Source organism: Crocodylus siamensis, chromosome 3, assembly GCF_052110815.1.
Source record: "Crocodylus siamensis isolate JL-2025a chromosome 3, ASM5211081v1, whole genome shotgun sequence".
Lineage (NCBI taxonomy): Eukaryota > Metazoa > Chordata > Crocodylia > Crocodylidae > Crocodylus > Crocodylus siamensis.
The window spans coordinates 111,572,228-111,591,827 of NC_143397.1; the positions used below are offsets into that span (position 1 = coordinate 111,572,228).

At 45.5% G+C, this 19,600-nt stretch overlaps 2 protein-coding genes across 2 annotated transcripts in view; both read left to right on the forward strand.

The window, feature by feature from the left end:
* NCBP1 (nuclear cap binding protein subunit 1) overlaps positions 1-875 on the forward strand; it is a 53,835-nt gene extending 52,960 nt beyond the window's left edge. Inside the window, exon 23 of the mRNA XM_090038984.1 lies at positions 135-875. Coding sequence (XP_089895110.1) covers positions 135-248 — 114 coding nt within the window. The 3' untranslated portion in view covers positions 249-875. The remainder of the gene's footprint in view (positions 1-134) is intronic.
* Positions 876-8,588: 7,713 nt separating this feature from the next.
* LOC149868674 (uncharacterized) lies at positions 8,589-10,840 on the forward strand (the record flags this gene model as incomplete). Its single annotated transcript, XM_090037659.1, has 1 exon — positions 8,589-10,840. A coding segment is annotated over one exon (681 nt), but the record flags the coding sequence as incomplete, so codon positions are not given.
* Between the last annotated feature and the right edge of the window lie 8,760 nt (positions 10,841-19,600).

The window sequence follows — 19,600 nt, forward strand, 5'->3', positions numbered from 1 at the left end:
AACTGCTGTGGGTTGCACATAATTTTAGCCAAAATGTTTAATCTTTGTATATAAGAAATCTGTGTTCTTTTCTCTGAATGGTTTTTATGTATAAAGACCAATGAGTATAACGAAAGTGTCCTGTCTTTCTGCAGCATCACCAGATTATTCAGCAGTACATGGTGACCCTGGAGAACCTTCTGTTTACAGCTGAACTGGACCATCACATATTGGCTGTATTTCAGCAATTCTGTGCTTTGCAAGCTTGAAATATTTTCACAATGCAGAGTCTTAGCTGGTGGACTTAAATTGATTTAATATTTTTTAAAAATGGGAACATGACTTGGGAAAGAGAGAACCTTTTTATTTCAAGATGGTTTAACATGCTGTCCTATATAACTGATACCATACTATAACAAATGGCAACTATTTTAGCATCCTAGGCCTTATTAGTTATGGTTGGTAGGGTATTGGTGTGGAATAATGTATGAACTTTTTTAATTTTGTCCTTTTTAATTTTGGTTCGTTGACTCCATTATAGTATTTGTGTTTTGTTTTGTTTTTCTCCCATTTATATAAAAAAAGCCAAAAAATTATAGATTTGGTTACCTCTGCCTGACCTTTCAAGCAAAGTTAATTCCCTAATTACAGTAATGTGAAACAGGTGATAGGATGTTTAGTGACTGTAACAAATGCAAGTTTTCAGTGAGCAATTTGATAAATTCTCAGTAGTCAGACAGAAATTATCTTAACTTTGGATATCCTAACTTTGGGCATGTGAAACGCAGTCAAGCTTACAGAGTAGTCTAGAGCTTATGGATCTAGATTACCAAAATGATAGCTTTTCATGGTTTGAAAGAACATGATTGAAATACAATTGAAATATGTTTTTTAAACTTTGTCTGGTGTCTTATTGCAGTAGCTGCAAACTTTTGTGCTGTTTATAGAACTAACTGCAAAGGATTTTGCAATAAACTTAGGAAAATATTGTATTCGATCGATGACTTGTGAAAAACAGTCCTCAGGCCTCAACAGTAAGTTGAAACAATAGTTATGAGCTCTTGATGCCACTTCAGCTTGGTAAATTGTACTGCAGATACTTATTTTTCGAAGAGGAAGTATTAACGCAAGAGATTCAGCACCTGAAATGTTTTCTAAATTTAGGCAGTTTCTGCTTCAGTATTGCAGGCAATGCATAGTCCTTGTCAACCAACTACTCTTCCAATGGCAATATTCTGGCCAGCTGAATATGAACTTGCCTTAAAACTACAGATAACTGGTGATGCTGTACTTTTCCTTTCTCAGTAGAAGGTAATATATGGGAAATTCACCACAGGGGGATGCTTAATAGGCCTGTGAGAAGGAGAAAGTATTCACTTTGGGTTCAGCGATTTGGAAGGAAGGTGATTCAATTCAGTGATTCAAATCACTGTCCCAATTCAATTTGGCCAAATCTGAAGGTATTCAGCACCAAATCTTATTTGGCCATAGGATATACAGCCAGGCAGTGCCGGCGGGAGCAGCCAGACAAGCCCCTGCTTGAGCCAGCAGCCCCAGGAGAAGCTGCAGCTTGTCAGGTTGCTTCCCCGGCTGCCCCCCGACCGGGGCAAAGCAAGCAGTGCTGCCATGGAGGCTGGGAGGAATGATTGGGGAGCTGAGGAATTGAGCCGGGAGCGGGGGTTTCCCCCAAGCTCCCTGATCTTTTCCCCTAGCCCCTGCAGTTTCTCCTGGGGCTGCCAGCTCAAGGTGCAACTCATTTGGCTGCCCCCCTACCGGAGCGAGGCAGGCAATGCTGGCAACCCCAGGAGAAGCCACGGGGGCTGGCGGAAATGATTGGGAGCTGGGGGATCAAACCAGGTGCTGTGGAATCAAACTGGGAGCTGGGGGAAGCCCCTGGTCATTCCCCACCTCCCGATCATTCCCCCTAGCCCCCACAGCTTCTCCAAGCTGGGGCTCATCCAGCTGCTCCTGCTGGCACTGCCTAGTGCCTTCCTGTACAGAGACTTCAGGTTCAGAGATTTGGCCACTGAATCAGGCCGAATCTCCTTTAAATTGAATCAGCTACCAAAGCTTCACATACCCCTAATGTTTAACCTCCGCACTCCCCCTTTTGCCACAAGACAAAAAACATTTTCAAAGAAATGTGGAGAAAGGGTGATCTCGGAGACCTGAAAAGCAAATCTGAAGTCCCAAAGCAAGGACCTGGATAGCCCTTTGAGGAATTTCAGAACTTCAGGAATCCTCAACTGGAGGACAGTGAGCCAAGACAGCAGTTAGGTGGACTTTGACCAAGCTTATAGACAAGTGCATGTGTTTAAGTAGATATTCCAGTATAGTCAAAATGAGGGAAGTTCTATTGGAGAGGTTTCTCTCCTGGCACCCTATTGAGAATCTGGACCTTTTATCCAGATAGATGCATCTAGTTGAATTCATTCTGCTGTGAATGGGGATGTCTTGCACTGGCAGGATGTTCTCCAAGACCTGTCTAGCCCCCAGGCTGTGAGGTGTAGAGTGTGCAGATTTGGATGAAGCAATTTCCATCCTGTATCAGAAGGTCCAGGACCACAGGCAGAGCCCTGGAGTCCCACATTGGTATAAGAATTCATCACTGATGTCAAAATTATCTCAGCCAGGAGACCAGCAGGAACATCATACTTGCATCCTGTCATTCCTTGTGGAGCACCCATACAATGAAAAGTATGGGAGGGAAAGCATGCTGGACTCCTGACCACGGAATAGGGCAGACACTGCATTGGGAGCCCAGAGAAGTGACCTTCCTTTTGTCATCTGATACGAACAGTTGGATTCCGGGCAGCGTCAGTGCACCGTCTTAGCTGGAGAACTGGGATGTAGGGACATGAATCTTCAGCAGCAGCCCATGCATCTTCTGCTGTGGTGTGCTAGGCCTGGAAGGTATATTGTTAACAGGTGTATTTGGTGGCAAAAGCTGCTTGCCATCAGCAGACCACTGCATAAAGAGAAGGACTGTGTGCTGCCCTGTTTGTTGATTATAAAATATCACTGTAGTGCAGGTGTGTTCAACCCTTGGCTGTAGACCAGATCCAGCCTCCAGAGCCATGCTATCTGGCCTGTGGAGCTCCTCACAGGTCTGGAAATGTAATGGGGAGGAGCAGTGGCAATTAACACTGCCTCCATTTTGGTGCCAAATTGCCAAGTCCCACATGGCTGAATGGGACCCACAAACAGAATCCACTGCTGCACAGCTGGTTGGGGCCGAGGCTGGACCAGACTCAGCCCTGTGCAGCTGGATGAGGTAAATAGACTGCATCTGTCCCCCAAACCAACCTAGCACCATTCCTCCAGTCTGCATCTTTCCATTCTGAGAGAAGGACCTCCAAGGATGGAAATTCCACAACCTCTCTGGGTAACCTGTTCCAGTGTTTTACTACCCTCCTAGCGAGAGAGTTTTCCCTACTATCTAACCTAAACTGCTGGCTGCAACTCAGTCATTTATTTTTGTTCTGTCATCTGCCACCACTGAGGACAGCAGCTCCATCCTCTTTGGAAGAGAAGGCTGAGAACAACCAGGTAGTTGAAGGCTGCTGTCAGCCTTCTCTTCTCCAGACTAAAGCCCAGCTCCCTCAGCCTCTCCTCTGAAGTCATGTGCTCTAGCACCCTAACTTCCCTTGATATGCTGGCAACAAACACACCTACTAACGCAGCCCAGTATGTCACTAGCCTTCTCAACAAAGGCATGCTTTTGGCTAATGTTTAGTGTATTGTCCCCAGGTCTTTTTCTGCAGAGCCAGAAATATTGTGGGAGAGTGTATCAAAAGCCTTGCTGAAGTCCACGTTTACAACATCCACTGCTCTCCCTGCATCTGTCTCAGCATAGCAGGCAAATTGCTTAGGTTAGTCAAGCATGATTTGCCCTTGGTGAATTCATGCTGACTTTTCCTAGTCACCTTCTCCAAGTGCTTGAAAAAGGATTCCTTGTGGACCTGCTCCATGACTTTTCCGGGGACTGAGTTGAGACTAAAAGTTTCCCCAGATCCTCCTTCTTCCTTTTCTTAAAGAGGACACTATATTTGCCCTTTTTCAGTCATTTGGGACCTCTCCTGATTACCACAAGTTTTCAAAGATCATGGCCAGCAGTTTGCAATCACATCAGTAAACTCCCTCAGCACCCTTGGGTGCATCGTGTCTGGCTGCAAGGACCTTGTACACATCCAGCTTTTCTGAATAGTCCCTAACCTGTTCTTTCACCACTCTTGCTTTCTCACCTTCTCCCCAAACTGTGCTGCCACGTGTGATAGTCTGGGAGCTGACCTTGCCTGTGAAGGCTGAGGTAAAAAAAAGGCATCGAGTACTTCAGCCTTTTCCATGTCATCTGTCACTAGGTTGTCTCCCCCATTCAATAAGGGACTCACATTTTCCCTAATTTTCCTCTTGTTGCTGACATACTTGTAGAAACCCTTCTTACCCATCACATCTTTAGCTAACTGCAGCTCCAACTGCATGTTGGCCTTCTTGATTTCATCCCTGCATGCCTGAAAAATACTCTCATACTCCTCCCTAGTTGTCCAAACTGCCACTTCTTGTAAGCTTCCTTTTGTTGTTTTAGCTCACTGAAGAGTTCCCTGCTAAGCCAAGCTAGTCTTCTGCTATACTTGCTAGCTTTCCTATGCATCAGGATGGTTTGTTCCTGTACCCTCAGTAAGGCTTCTTTAAAATACAACCAGCTCTCCTGGGCTCCTTTCCCCCTAAGACTAGCCTCCCAGGGGATCCTGCCCATCGTTTTCATGAGTAAGTCAAAGTCTGCCTTTCTGAAGTCCAGGGTCCTTACTCTGCTGCTCTCCATCCTTCCTTTTCCTCAGGGTCCTGAACTCTTGTGGTCACTGCTGCCCAAGTTGCCATCCACTTCTACATTCCCCACCAAGTCTTCCCCGTTTGTTAGCAGCAGATCAAAAAGAGCACAGCCCCTAGTTGGCTTCAACACTTGCACCAGGAAGCTTTCCCCAGCACTTTACAGAAACGTCCCCAGATTGCCTGTGCACTGCTGTATTGCCCTCCCAGCAGATGTCAGGGTGATTGAAGGCCCTCACCTGGAGGACTTCTCTGATGGAAGACAAGTTCCTAATTCCCTCATGCATTTGGTTCCTCCTTACTGTGTGGCATAAAGGTTTGGAGTTGTTCTGATGATGTTTTCCAAACTTTTGCCTGTGGCCCAGTGTCGTATTGAAGAACCATAGAGCATCAAAACTTGAAAAGTTTTTATCTTCTGTCAGAGAAACAGAACACAAGTTAGATGTTAAAAAAAAAAAAAATCAGCGTTTTTGTATTTACAAACATTTTGAATTTTCATGGCCTGAGACAGTCTTTGTGTTTTGTGATTCCTTCAATCTTCGGTAATTTCCAAAATGAGGTAATCCAATATGCTCTGAACCCCATTAACTTAAACATTAATTCCAAAAAAGTGTTACCACTTGTTGATTTTTAAATATCTGTGTTTAACACGTGAACCAATTTTCTACAAATTTCCATTGTTGTGAATCTTACCAACGACGCTTCAAAACATGGGGTAAGGTCCAATACTCTGCAGAAGACTACAGAAGAAACTCAGGTGTATACGCATAATGTACTCATTACATTTCAAGTTCTGAGGTCCGCATTTTAAGGCATAAATAAAATGAATGTTCAGCTGTGCTTCTCTATTTCTTGACTTTTGAGTTCTACAGAATCATGGCAGATGTGGCTGGAAGGGGCCTCGGTAGTCCATTCCCTGCTCACGGTAGGATTGTCTGCATCTTTAACCACCCTGGATAAGTGTTTTGTCTGAGCAACTGTTTCTAGCTGCTGGCTGGAATGACCCGCTCAGGTCACCAGTAGACAGGCACTAGGACCCTGCTGCCACTCAGCCCTGTGCCATTATGGCGAGAAAAGGTTTTCATAGATTTCATAGACGTTTGGGCTGGAAGGGACCTCAGAAGGTCATCAAGTCCAGCCCCCCGCCCAAAGGGCAGGAAGTCAGCAGGGAGCAGAGGATCCCAGCAAGATAGACATCCAAATGTCTCTTGAAGGCATTCAAGGTAGGTGCTTGAACTACTTCCGGCTGCAGTCTATTCCAGACCTTGGGGGCTCAGACAGTAAAGAAGTTCTTCCTAATGTCCAATCTGAAACGGTCACAGACGAGTTTGTGATCATTGGATCTTGTCATCCCTTGGGGCGGTTCTTCGGGTAGATGTGATATCTTTTATTAGACCAATTAAATAATTGGAAAAACTGTTCTTTGCAAGCTTTCAGGCACAAACACCTTTCTTCAGGGGAGAGCACCCCCGGCCATCGGCAGTGGAAAGCTGGGGCTAATGGGGCTTAGCCACCCCAAAATAATTTTGTGATGGCTGGCAACAGCACCACTGCCATGCCTGCTGCTGCAGCACTGCACCCAGCTTCATAGCTGCTGCGCATGCAGAACCAGCACCTCTCAGCTCCCACAACGGCCCTGCAGGAGGCAGGCACTTCCCGCACCACCCAGCCCCCCCAAATATTTTTTCCACTGCTTATGCCCACAGCTGAAACTCAAAGCCTTGTCCTCAGTCTGGATCCAGGTTGCCAATCCCTAAGCTAACCTATTAAAAACTGCAAACCACCCACTTGTATGAGGCACAATGCCTGAGAACACCAAAGCACCCTAACTTGCCAAAGGCAAAGCAGGGGGAGGTGGGCACTGTCCATGTCCCACCACTGTAAGGACAAGTGATAGTTTGCTAGAACTTGTATATCTAATTGCCAAGCTTTTGAACATAGTTTATTATTATTCCAGATTTTAAAACCTCATATGCTGCAAACCAGGATGTTGAAGAGGAGCAATGTGATCTTTCAGAAAAAAAAAGTATTCTATTTTTTTTTAAAAACCCAACCCAACAGTTCTGTGTTTGTTGAAACACCAGACAAACTAGCAGAAATGCAAGTGAATAATATGCAAGTAACAATTGGTGCATAACTTGTATCCTTTTTGCTGGTGTTGAGGAATGTCACTTCAAATGTATGATTTATTCAAATTTGGTGAGGGTTTTTTTCACTCTCCTATAAATGGCCTGGGAGAATTCCTAATACAGTTGAGGATTTAGTTGGATACAGTTAAGTTGTGTGGTATTAATTCCATTTCCTGACAGAACCCATCTACTATGCTTGAAAATACTTACATATGTGCTAAGCCTGGAACTAGTCATATTTGTAAAGCACGCGCAAAATATATTTTTATAGTTATTGACAAGGTACTCATTGTGCCAGGTGCTATACACAATGAAAACATGGGGATTGTTAGAATATACAGCCTTTAGGCAAGATGCACAAATACAATATGCTGCTTTTCACCTAAAATACCAAGAACAAAGAAACTGTACAATATGTACAAAAACAAAAGAAACTGAAATGGAAACTGTACAACATGAAAAAGAAAGAAGCCAAACTCAGCAGTGACATGTGTTTCTTGCAAAGGCTTAGAAAATATAACTTCATTCCCCGAGGACTAAACATCTACAATCCTCTGACTACTACACATCACTTCAAATATGCTTCACAGCTATGCGGAAGAACTTCAGCGAAGATTAAAAATCATCTACTTCACCTACTCTGCTCCAAAAGAGACCAACTCAGAAAGGAAATCACAACATACTACAACAACTTGAAAGAAATCCAATCATCTTCCCTAGCACTATACAATGCATACAAAGAGACTATGAAAAACTGTCTACAACATTCATCCTATATAAAAAGAAGAAATGGAACAAATTACTTCAAGAGCAAGTTCCCCAGCCATAAAACAACTGTCAGAGGAACAACACCAACAGCTTGCACATTTCCAGCCTCAGACTTGATAAAACTGAAAGCAGCAACCAACCCACAAATATTATCAATCTCTCCACACACACGCTTACCAAAACTGAAAAATCTGTCCTTTCTAAAGACCTAAATTTCTGTCCAGAAAAATACCCTAATAAAATACTTCAATGTGGAGAACTAGAAGAATTCTTTAGATGCCTCCGCCTCAAGGAATATTCCCACGACCAAACTGAACCCACTTCCAACAACAACTCATTCTCTGACAACATTCAGGAAAAGATCAATGCTAAAAAAACCCCAAAAACATCGGATTGGACACCTTACAGTGGACAAAACATTAACCTCGACCGCTACATTGATTCCTTCAGGGAAAGAATGAACAATGAAATAATCAGCAACACACACCACCATAACAACCCCTCTCTACCACAGAAAAAGGCCATAGAACCTCTAAGATCTAACCACCAAATACTAATAAAACCAGCAGATAAAGGAGGAGCCATAGTCATCCTAAACTATGAAGACTACATAAAAGAAGCCAAATAGACAACTCTCTGACACCACCTACTACAAAGAACTACAAGAAGATCCTACTCCCCTTTTCACCAAGACACTCAACAATACCATCAAATCATTTCCGGCAAGCCTACAAGAAAAACTGCAGACCTTGATCCCCTCCACTACCTAACTTGGGGACTTTTTACATACTCCCTAAAATCCACAAACAAGGGAACCCTGGCAGACCTATCATCCAACCATGGGACCCTAACTGAGGAAATATCAGGTTTTGTTGAATCAATCTTAAAACCACTCATCACCCACAGAGCAAGTTTTTACAAGACACTACAGACCTTTTACGGAAACTTAAGACCATAGACCACCTTCCCAGTAACACCCTCCTAGCCACCATGGACGTTACCAGCCTATATACCAACATCCCACATCAGGATGGCATCCAAGCCTGTCTTACATATCTACAGGAACAAGATTACAACTCTGAATACAGACCCAAAGATATTACTGACTTTATACACTTCAACCTCACACACAACAATTTCACTTTTAATAATGAACACTTCCTCCAGATGATGGGAACAGCTATGGGCACCAAAATAGCCCCACGGTATACCAACCTTTTTATGAGCCACCTGGAAGAGGAATTCCTCAAGAACCGCACCAGCAAACCCTGGCTATACTTAAGATACACCGATGGCATACTCATCATTTGGACTGAAAATCTACAATCTCTGATTGAGTTCCATCAGAAATTCAACAACCACCATCCCTCCATCCAACTGTCTCTAGAATACTCCAGCACCAACATCTCCTTTTTAGACACGATGATCAGTATCCGGAATGATAAAATACAGACCATGTTATACAAGAAACCTACAGACCAACTTACGTATCTGCGCAGAACCAGCAATTGCCCCAAACACACCAAGAAACCTGTGATATACAGCCAAGCCCTCAGATCCCACTGAATTTGCACTGAGGAGATCTGGGATTGCCACCTCACAGATCTTAAAAAGGCTTTCACACAACTAGGACACTCCTTCAGAGAGAGAGATGCACATTTGAAAGAGCCACCTGGATACCACCTGAAGAACTGCTGCAGTACAGAAGAACCCCTCCCCCCCCACAAATCGCACACCGCTGGTTATGACACATCACCCCTCCCCCAAACCTGTACAGAAAATCCTCAAACAATTGCAACCCATACTACAAAGAGACCCTATTCTTAAAGAGATCTTCCCAGAGCCACCCATCCTAGCCTTCAAACAAGTACTGAACCTTGCTAACCTCATCACCAGAAGCAAACTCCCTCAGGCCCAGAACACACCAAAAGGATCCAGACCAGGCCATGACAAGACGTAAAACCTGCCAACACATCTCCACCACCCCCACAATAACTGCACCCCACAACAGAGCCATCAGCATTCCCGGATCTTACACCTGCACCTCCAGAGATGTAATACATCGCATCCAATGCACCAAATACCCCGATGGAAAATACATAGGAGAGACCAAACAACAACTGCACACCAGGATGAACGCACACCGGAAATCTATCCAAGACAGGAATACCCAACTACCTGTGGGGGCACATTTCGCACAAGAAAACCACTCTCTCTCCAGTCTCTGTCCTGATCCTCAAAGGAAACTTACAAAACGCTTCCCAGAGAGGAGCCTATGAACTCCACTTCATCAACCTCCTGGATACTAAAAATCATGGGCTAAATATGGACATTGGATTGATGACACATTATAACCTGCCTGCCATCTCACTCCCCAGGTATCTCTCCGCTATTCATCCCCCTTCTCCCCCTCAGCCTGTCTCTCACCCATTGACCCCTCAATCTACGTCTTCACTGACTGCCTATCTTGTGTGCAGCCCAGCCCAGCCTCTGGCTTCTTTACTTTTCACTCCATCCAGGAAGAGCACACACCAACTGCTGAAGCTTCCTTAGCCTGATGAAGGGTTTTTGAATCTGAAAGCTTGCTTAAAAATTGTTTTCCAACTTTTTAAGTTGGTCTAATAAAAGATATCAGATTCACCCAAAGAACCTTGTCTGCCTAGAATTTTTGAAGGATGTAATTGATACAATTCAGATCATTTTATAGGTTGTTATAACTTATAAAATCAGCTTCTAATGTAGGATTTAAAAACAATCTGGATTTATTTTATACTTAAATGCTTTCAATGAAAGGTCTTGAATTGTGGTCAAAGAATTAGGCTGTTTTCTTCATTTTAATTTAAGCAATTATATTTTCCTGTTGTTGCTGGTGCTTGGGTAGGCCAGGCCCCAGCCTGCACAGGTTGGCTTCATCCCTGGCTTGTTGTATGCATTACTATTAATCTGATTTAGACTCATTGACAAAGGGGAAGTGCACAAGGGTTCCAAGTCCAAAATGTAATAGAACAACTACTTTTTTTATAACTTTGTCATATATTGGATAATTGCAGAAACCAATAATCAGATTTAATGATTCCATAAGAAAACAAATCACTATGCAGACAACCATGTAAATAAATCCTATTGTATTACTTTGGTATGTGCACCTTTATTATTAAATTGAACTTTTTGAAAAATATTTTACTTGACTTAGCTTCCGTGTGTGATCTGCAAGGGCCTTAAAACTCTTTGCTCGCTTATTTTTGACAGCACAGCCAGGCCTGGTATTACTTCGTCTCTTCCAGGAAGGGAGAGGGAAGAGGAGAACTGTGGCAAGAAGTTGAGACCTTTTTAAATAAGGAATCTGTCTGTGGCTTTTCTTGGTGGTAGCTAATTAATATTCAGCTGGCTGGAGCTGGGCTGTAGGCTAATGGTTAGCATTCACAGATTGTAAGGCTGGAAGGGACTTTGGAAGATCATCGGGTGCAGCCCCTTGCACCAAGCAGGAAAGATAACTGGGGGTCAGGTGACCCCAGGAAGGTGGCTGCCTAGTCTCCTCGAGATTTCCAGGGTAGGTGATTGCACCACCTCTGGAGGGGGCTTATTCCACAGTCTGGACACCCTGACTGTGAAAAAGTTTTTCCTAATGTTGAACCTGAATCAGTCTTCAAGAGTTTGTGGCCATTACTCTGAGTTTCCCCCCTTGGGTGCCCTGGTGAGCAGCTGCTCACCGAGCCCTTGATGTACTCCCCAAGTGTAATGATAACCTGCTACCAGGTCCCCTCTCAGCCTTCTTTTCTTCAGGCTGAAGAGTCCCAGATCCCTCAGTTTTTCCTCATGTGGCTTGCCGTGTAAGACTGATCATACGGGTGGCTCTTCTTTGGACTCTCCCAAGCTTGTTATCTGTGACTTCTGTGTTCCTGGGGAACCCTGGCACAGTACCCAGCCTGTCTGACTCACAAAGGACTCTTTCCCTCCACCTTTGCCTGAACCAGAACTGATCACCTCTGGATACAGGTGACAGGATTAAGGCAACCCCCCTAGCTCCATCTGCATCAGAGATGGGGAAGGGAAGCCCCTCCATTAGTGTTCAGGATGGAGAACAGAGATTCCAAGGCAAGGACTCACTGAACTCGAGGACCAGAGGAGCTAGGGAGCACTGCATGATGGGGGATCCCTGCTCCAAATGCTAATCAACCCATGTCTGCACACACCCAGCTCAGCATTTATCACACCGATTCTAGTAATGACCCCTTTATTGGTACCCAAAACACTGAATCTGCCTGTCTGCATTGAGCCCCCTCAGAGTAATGCCATCCATAGCCAGGAGTGGTGGTCACTTCCTATTATCTAGCACATGAGCCATGGTTTACTCATAAACAAACCTAGTGTTCTCCCTTGAGCTATTGTCAGTTCTCTGCAAAAACCCCTACCCAAGCTCAGGTTTCTGTCCTGGTGCTCGGATCCGAAAGCTGCACCAGTTCCACTCCTCTGCCTGGACCCCTCCCCTGATCGTGCCGAGGGCTCTGCCCATCCGCCAGCTCCATCAAACTCCTGGGAACCTCAACCAGTTCAAGCTTCACTGGGCGGTGAGACCCCAATTCTTTCTTTCTTTTTGTTTAAGCCCACTTTCTAAACCTCAGACTTGGTTTAATCTCTCTCTCTCTCTCTCTCTCTTACTCCAAGCACAGCTTTCTAAACCTGACTTTTGCTGATCAAACTTGAGCTAGACTTCCCCAAATACCCAATTGAAACTGTGTAATATTGTAACTGCTTTGTTTGTTTGTCTCTCCTTGTATGGCTATTACTACTAGTCTTTATAAGTTTCATATACCAGGCAGTAAAATAACTTTTACTGTCAAGCTGGTTGCCATACTCTCTCTGAACCTCATTTATTCTTCCTTCTCCTCAACCTCCCCATTTGCTCTGCAGCAACGCTTCTTTTATCTAAGCCAAAGATCCCTGTAAAGCCCAAAAATCCTGTGGAGTTTGCTCATCAAGGGAGTTACTACCAGGACAATTGGGACAAGAGCTTGGGAAGTGCTGAGCCAGGGCATATGAGGGTGTCAGCCTGTTACTGCTGATTGACCTAGCCTGGCTCAGACATACCCTGTTCCTCTGCTGAGTTCGGGGCACATGAGGGTGTTGGCCTGGAAATGCTGAGTAACCTTGCCTGCTCAGATTTGCTCTGTTAACTTGTGTGTGCATTGTGTCTGACTGCATTTATTGTTGGTTTGCTGAACTAAGCTCTGTGCTGAGTCCTGTGCTGAGAAATGAGCAATGGCCAGCCTTCCCTTTGGCTTGGAGATGGTGGGATGTAGGGAAGGCATATGACTGCCTCATTTGCTGCAACTACATATGGGGGCACGCCCAGCAGAGCAGGGGCAGCCAAGGAGCAGCTTCAGAGGCAAGTACTGGAGGTGGAAAGGCACCTGGGCACAGACCCAGACAACCTGTCCCTCTACAGAAAGTGTTGGGAGAGGCAGGAGGAGCTTCATGCTCTGAGTGACCTCACGGCACCCACAGCACATTTGTCTGCTTGCAGACCCAGCTCCTCTGGGAGATGGACTGTGGACTTCTACACCCTGGAGAAGAGGAAGGGTGCCAAGAAGTCTGTTGCCTGCCTGTTGGCAAACAATGGCACCCTTACTCATGGATCCAGGCAAGCTTTGTGAAAGAGCAAGAGCTTTCTAGGTGGTGCTCTTCTCACCAAATCTGATGCCAATGCCTGCCAGGTCCTGTGGGAATGACTGCTGCAGGTCAGCACAGGTGACCAGGACCAGCAGAGGTTCCTCTCACTTTGGTTGAGGTCTCAGGCACCCTCCACCTGATGCCCACCAAGAAAGCACCAGGCATTGACGGGGATGACCGCAGAGTCCTACTGTGCTGTCTGAGATGCCATCAGCCCAGACCTTGCTGCAGAGGACAGGGAATCCCTTGGTCAAGCAGGAGGGCTGTGCTGACCCTCTTGCCCGAGAAGGGGGACCCCCGTAATGTGAGGAACTGGTGCTAGTCTCTCTCCTGTGCACAGACTACAAGGCGGGTAATGAAGGCCATTGCACTGTGCCTGAAGTCTGTGCTGGCAGACATGATCCATCTCAATCAGACATATACAGTGCTGTGGAGGACCATCTCCAATGGCCTGTATTTGGTGCAAGTGTTTGGTGCCAACTAGGAGCCATGCTCTTCTTGATCTGCTGCTCACAAACAGGGAAAACTTGATGGAGAACATAGAACTGGATGGCAACTAGGGCAGCAGCAACCATGGGATGAGAGTTCAGGATCCTGACAAAAGGAAGCAAGGAGAGAAGCAAAGTATGGACCTTGGACTTCAGAAAAGCAGACTTCAGCTCACTCAGGGAAATGACAGGCAGGATCCACTGGGAGGCCATTCTCAGACAGAGAGAAGCCCTGGACAGCCAGTTGTATTTTAAAGAAACCTTACTGACGATGCATGAATGAACCATCCCAATGTGCAGAAAGACTATCAAGTATGACAGAAGACCAGTTGGGCTTAAAAAGGAGCTCTTCAGTGAGCTAAAACACAAAAAGGAAGCTTACAAGAAGTGGCAGTTTGGACAGACAACTAAGGAGGAGTATGAGACTATTGCTCAGGTATGCGGGGATGAAATCAAGAAGGCTGACACGCAGTTGGAGCTGCAGCTGGCAAAGGACATGAAGGATAAGAAGAAGGTTTTCTACAAGTAGTCAGCAACAAGAGGAAAATTAGGGAAAGTGTGAACTCCTTTCCCAATGGGGGAGGCAACCTAGTGACAGATGACATGGAAAAGACTGAAGTACTCGATGCCTTTTTTTTACCTCAGTCTTCACAGGCAAAGTCAGTTCCCAGACTACTGCACATGGCAGTACAGTTTGGGGAGGAGGTGAGCAGCCAACAGTGATGAAAGAACAGGTTAGGGACTGGAACAGACCCTCTACTCCATTACATTCAGAGCTTGCTCCCACTACTACTCCATCCTCATCCCCTGCCTCCCTTTTCTCTTGGCACCTTCCTTCTCTCCACCCTCTCATGGAGATGTGGACACAACTTTCCATTTTTTCCCAGATAAGCACCTCCCTGTCTCTCTCCCCACTGGGTTTATTCCCCATTGCTCCACACACCCATACAAGCACACTCACCCACTTACCTCCACCATGTGGCCAAGGTTAATGGGCTTCCAGGTGTTGCTGTGGCAAGGACCCACCCTGAGGCAGCAGAAGCCAGCTAACTGCTGGGCTCAGGCACAGGCAGGGCTGATTACTCAGGATAGAAGTGGAGGGGTCAGGTGACCCCCTGCCATGATATGTGAGGTTCAAGTGACCAGAGGGGAGATAGGGAGAAGCAGGAGCCTGAAGCCAGGGTGATCAAACAACTAACAAAGTTTCCAGGCATATGTTGTTGTTTTTTTTACTTTCATTTGAGACTCTGATGATGAGACTGCATTGGGTGAACTGAACCCTGGCACAGCACATATGCCCTGAATTAGACTGGGGTTTCGGTTGTAGCCATGTTGGTCTAAGGACATAGGCAGGCAAGGTTCTTTGAGTAAATGTGGTATCTTTTATTAAACCAACTGAGTAGTTGGAAAAAAGTTCTTGAAAAGTTTTGGGTGCAATCACCCAAAATTAGACTGAAATTAGAAATTTTAAATTCAGTCTAATTTAAATTTTTTAAATTAGAAAGTGGCACCCAAATTAGACTGCCACTTATGACTGTGGCTGAGCACTGACTCTGGCAAGTGGGCTGGATGGGAGAGTAGAGGGACCGAGGTTGCACAGAGAGAAAGATAAGAGAGAGACTAAAGTAGCTGGGAGATGCTGGCAGAGGCCAGGTCGGGGGCAAGGGACTGGCTCTGAACTTGGCGGGGAAGTGTCTGCTAAGACGGATAACTAGTGGCATGGTCAGACTTGGCAGCTATGAGCCTATGACAGGCTATGCTGTGCCTGAAGCCTGTATCCCTGAATAGTGGTCCCAGAGCTACTAGGTGCAGCTTCGGTAACAGTGGACAGGGACTGTGCAGACCTTTGTCAAGACAACTGCCCTGTACCTGAGAGCTCATTTTGCTGGTGAGACTGTCCCTATTCAGCGTGGCATCAAGTCATGGCAGACAAGACCACTGAGTGGAAGGAGGCCTAGAGGGCTAGCGCACAGGCCTCTGTGCTGAGGCCGACATACCAGGATTATTTAGAAAAGTTGGATATATACAAGACCCTGGACCCGGACACAGTACACTTGGGGGTGGTGAAGAAGTTGACTGATGTGATTGCATAGCCAGACATGCAATTTCTCCTGTACTGTATGCCTCTGCAGAGTATCTGGACAAGCTCAACTCGACACTGATGGAGCTCATTACATTTGGACAGGGAGTGTGTCAAGGTTGCTCTGTCAGGCCAGCTCTACACCATCGCTTTCACGCTATTCCTGTGCCTCCTGATTAAATGGATGTCAGGACTAGTGGTCTGAGAGCTGGCCATGAGGGTGGTGCTATCATCATATGTCACTACATATGCTTTTTGCTGTCAAGGACCCAGATGGTCTAGCACAGGTGGAGGCCTGCCTGTCCATCTACTCAGTGGCCTCCTCTGCCCAGATCAACTGGGTTAAGAGCTCTGACCTGAGAGTAGACAATGAATGGAGGGTGGGCTCACTCCCATCTGTCCTCCAGGGCCTCCATTGGAGCATGGGCTTACTGCTCTACCTGGGGGTCCATCTGTCCTCAGGGCACCCCTCCCCATCATAGAACTGGCACCAGCTAGAGCCATAGGTGACACATCAGGGAGGCATGGGGGGGGGGATGCATGCCCCCTGATTTCTGTGCCAATGGTGGCGTGTGGGGCTGGAGCCTAGCCAAAGCCAGGGCCCAGCAGTAGTGGGGGTGGTGGTCATGGTGCGATTTCTGCACTATGGGGCACGGAGCTTCAGACTGACTAGAGCTAGTGCCTGGCAGCAGCAGTGTGGAGTTGTGTCTGCCCACTGACAACACTTACATGTTGTCAGTGGCTAGAGGTCAGGGTGTCTGAGCAGCTGCAGGCATAGGTGGGACTGCTGAAGTACCTCTTCCTTTGTGGGATGGCTCTGGTCATCTCTCGGGTCGTCATGTCCACGATCTGGGATTGTTTCAACACCCTACCTGTGCCACTGGAGCTCCTGACCAGGCTCCAGAGATGGGTGCTGGGGTTCTTCTGGCCAGGATGGCACTGGGTCTCTGCAGAGGTTCTGAGCCTCCCCTTGCAGGAGGGCAGGCAGGGTCTAGTCTGGCTCTGCAGTCAGGCTCACATCTTCCACTTATATACCTTGCAGAGGCTCCTATACAGCGGCAGTAGCAATGCAGCATGGAGCCACATAGAACACACCTTCCTCCACCACCTCTGAGAGTTTGCGTCTGACTGGCAGCTCTTCTACCTGTGAAGTCTCCTCAACAGGACCTGAATGAGCTATCAGAGTTTTATCAGGACCTTCTCATTTCTTCCATTTTAAGAGGTGCTTTACAAAAGTTTTGCGGGTCTTTCAAGAAACACAGCTGTAATCAGCTCTCTCAAAAAGGTTAAAAACATATTCTCCTTTCTCATAATATATTCTGCTCCTATCAAGGTCTCAGCAACATTAACTTCCAGTTCCTTGTTGCAGTGAATCACATTCAAAAAATGAAAAGGGGGTGCAGTCATCACAAAAAGCCTAAACCCTACTGATGAAAAGCACAAGAAGCCAGTATGCTTTAGCCTCCTGAACAGAAGCTTCACCCTATAGACTGCTTTCCTTGATTGAAATGGGCAAAACCCAGGCAAACTTATTATTATGAGCTGGAAATAGCAATCCGGAGATGTAAAGCCACATAACAGTTGTGTAATCAAAGTAATCAGCAAGGACACTCAGTACCCCAAGCTACTGTGAAAAATAATCTGCAGTGTGACGGTGAAATATTTTTGCACAGTAAACCATGGAAGAAAAAGGAGGAGCTACTCCTCTACTGAAACAAGGGTTCTGATAGGCTACTTATAATATCCATCTGTTAAAAAATGCTTTTCATCAAGTTGTAGGTGTTTGTGTGGATTCCAACCCTTGAAGAATGTGTGAATTGAGAAGCTTTTAGGGAATACATGCATACATGGGAATATTGTTGTAGGGGGGATGGCACACAAACAGCTGGAAGACCACTTAGACACTCCAACACTGATGCCCTCATGTTTCAGAGTAGGTATTTCTTTTGCAAGCAGGAGTCCTGTCCTCTAACACATTATATAAAGTTCCTTAGCATTTCACTACTTCCAGGAAACAAAAAAGGTGTTTCTGAGAATAAAGTTGCCTCATACTCAAGAATGGGCAGCTCAGGATCTGAAACAAGGCAACTACACAAAGCAAGTTTGACCTGTTCCAAGAATAGAAGAACACCTATTACGGGGATTTATGGGTCTTAGTCATTATCTGACAGCTAAACTTTCAAAACCAGACCCCACATAAGATTAGAAAGCCTTACATTATATCTTTCTTCTTGATTTCAAGGAAGAAAGAACTACTTGCCTTCCTTAACTTTCCTCCACACAGAAGCGGTAGTTAAATGCCTTTAAAATAGTAACAATTGTAGCTAATCTAGTGTTCCTTCCCTTTGTGCACAATCAAGTCCCTCGGCATCACTGAGAACCTGAAGCATACAATATTTTATTGTGCTAATTTATTCTAGGCAATGGAATTTCAACATGCAAATAAATCAGGAAGTGCAATGACTGGTTGTAGTACCACTGGGTTATTTTCAAGGCCCTGGTTTCTTTCCTTCTCTGAGAAAATGACAGGCTCTGTGGATAAGGGGAGAGCAGGGGATATGGTAAACCTTGACTTTAGCAAGGCTTTTGGCATAGCCCCCCAATGAGTACCTCATTAACAACCTAAGGCAGACTAGGCAAAATGACTGCAAGGTGGACACATAGCTGGCCTCCATTGTGGTGAGTGAAGGGGGCAGAGGGAACTCTGATTTTCCATCATAAACCCCCCCCCCCCCGGCAAAATCAAATGCCAAAATATATAGGTATTTAGAGTTTACTATAATGATTGAGGCACTGGTAAGGCTTCCTAATTGTTTTAAAACTGTAAATATATCAATTAAACATTGTGTTCAACAGATATATATATAGTGGTGTTTAATTTAAATTGAGGAAAAACATGGCTTTTGGGGTTTTTAATCAGAGAATGTGAGTTTGTTTGTTTTTAACAGAGAAAGCGAGGATCCCTGGTATCACTTCACTTCTGACATTCACCCTGTCCCATTTTCTTCCTTACCCTGTTACTAGAAAGGGAAAGGGATCGGGGTACCTCATCCTCTCTTTCCCTATCAGTTTCTTCTTTTTTTTTCCCTTTTGTCTCCTCCCCCTCCTTTTTCTTCCTTTTTACTTATCCACCTTAGTTTTATCTAGCCCACATTTCTCCAATGTGTTTCTGAAAAGGACTTGTGGGATCTTGTCAAAAGCCTTGCTGACGTCTAGAAACACTGTATTTACAGCATTTCCTTCATCCACCCAAACCGTTACTTTGTCAAAGGAGATCAAGTTTATCTGACAAGATGTGTTTTTCATAAATCCATGCAGCCTTTCTTACTTTAGATCCTTGCAAATGGCCTTCCTTAGGATATGCTCCACTAACTTCCCAGGTACTGAAGTGAGGCTAACTGGTCCATAGTTCCCCAGGTCCTCCTTTTTGCCTTCTCAAAAAGAGAGGCACTACAGTGGACACTTTCCAGTCCTCTGGTACCTGGCCCATCTCTCACAACTTCATGAAGAACTTTGCCAAGGGGTCCCAGATCTCCCTTACCAGTTCCTCCCTGGGATGAAGTCATCCAGCCCTGCTGACTTCAATTCATTGAGACCCAACAAAAGCAGTCTGACAGCTTGTTTTGTTATCTCCTCTCTTGCCTTGTCTCCTTCCTTAT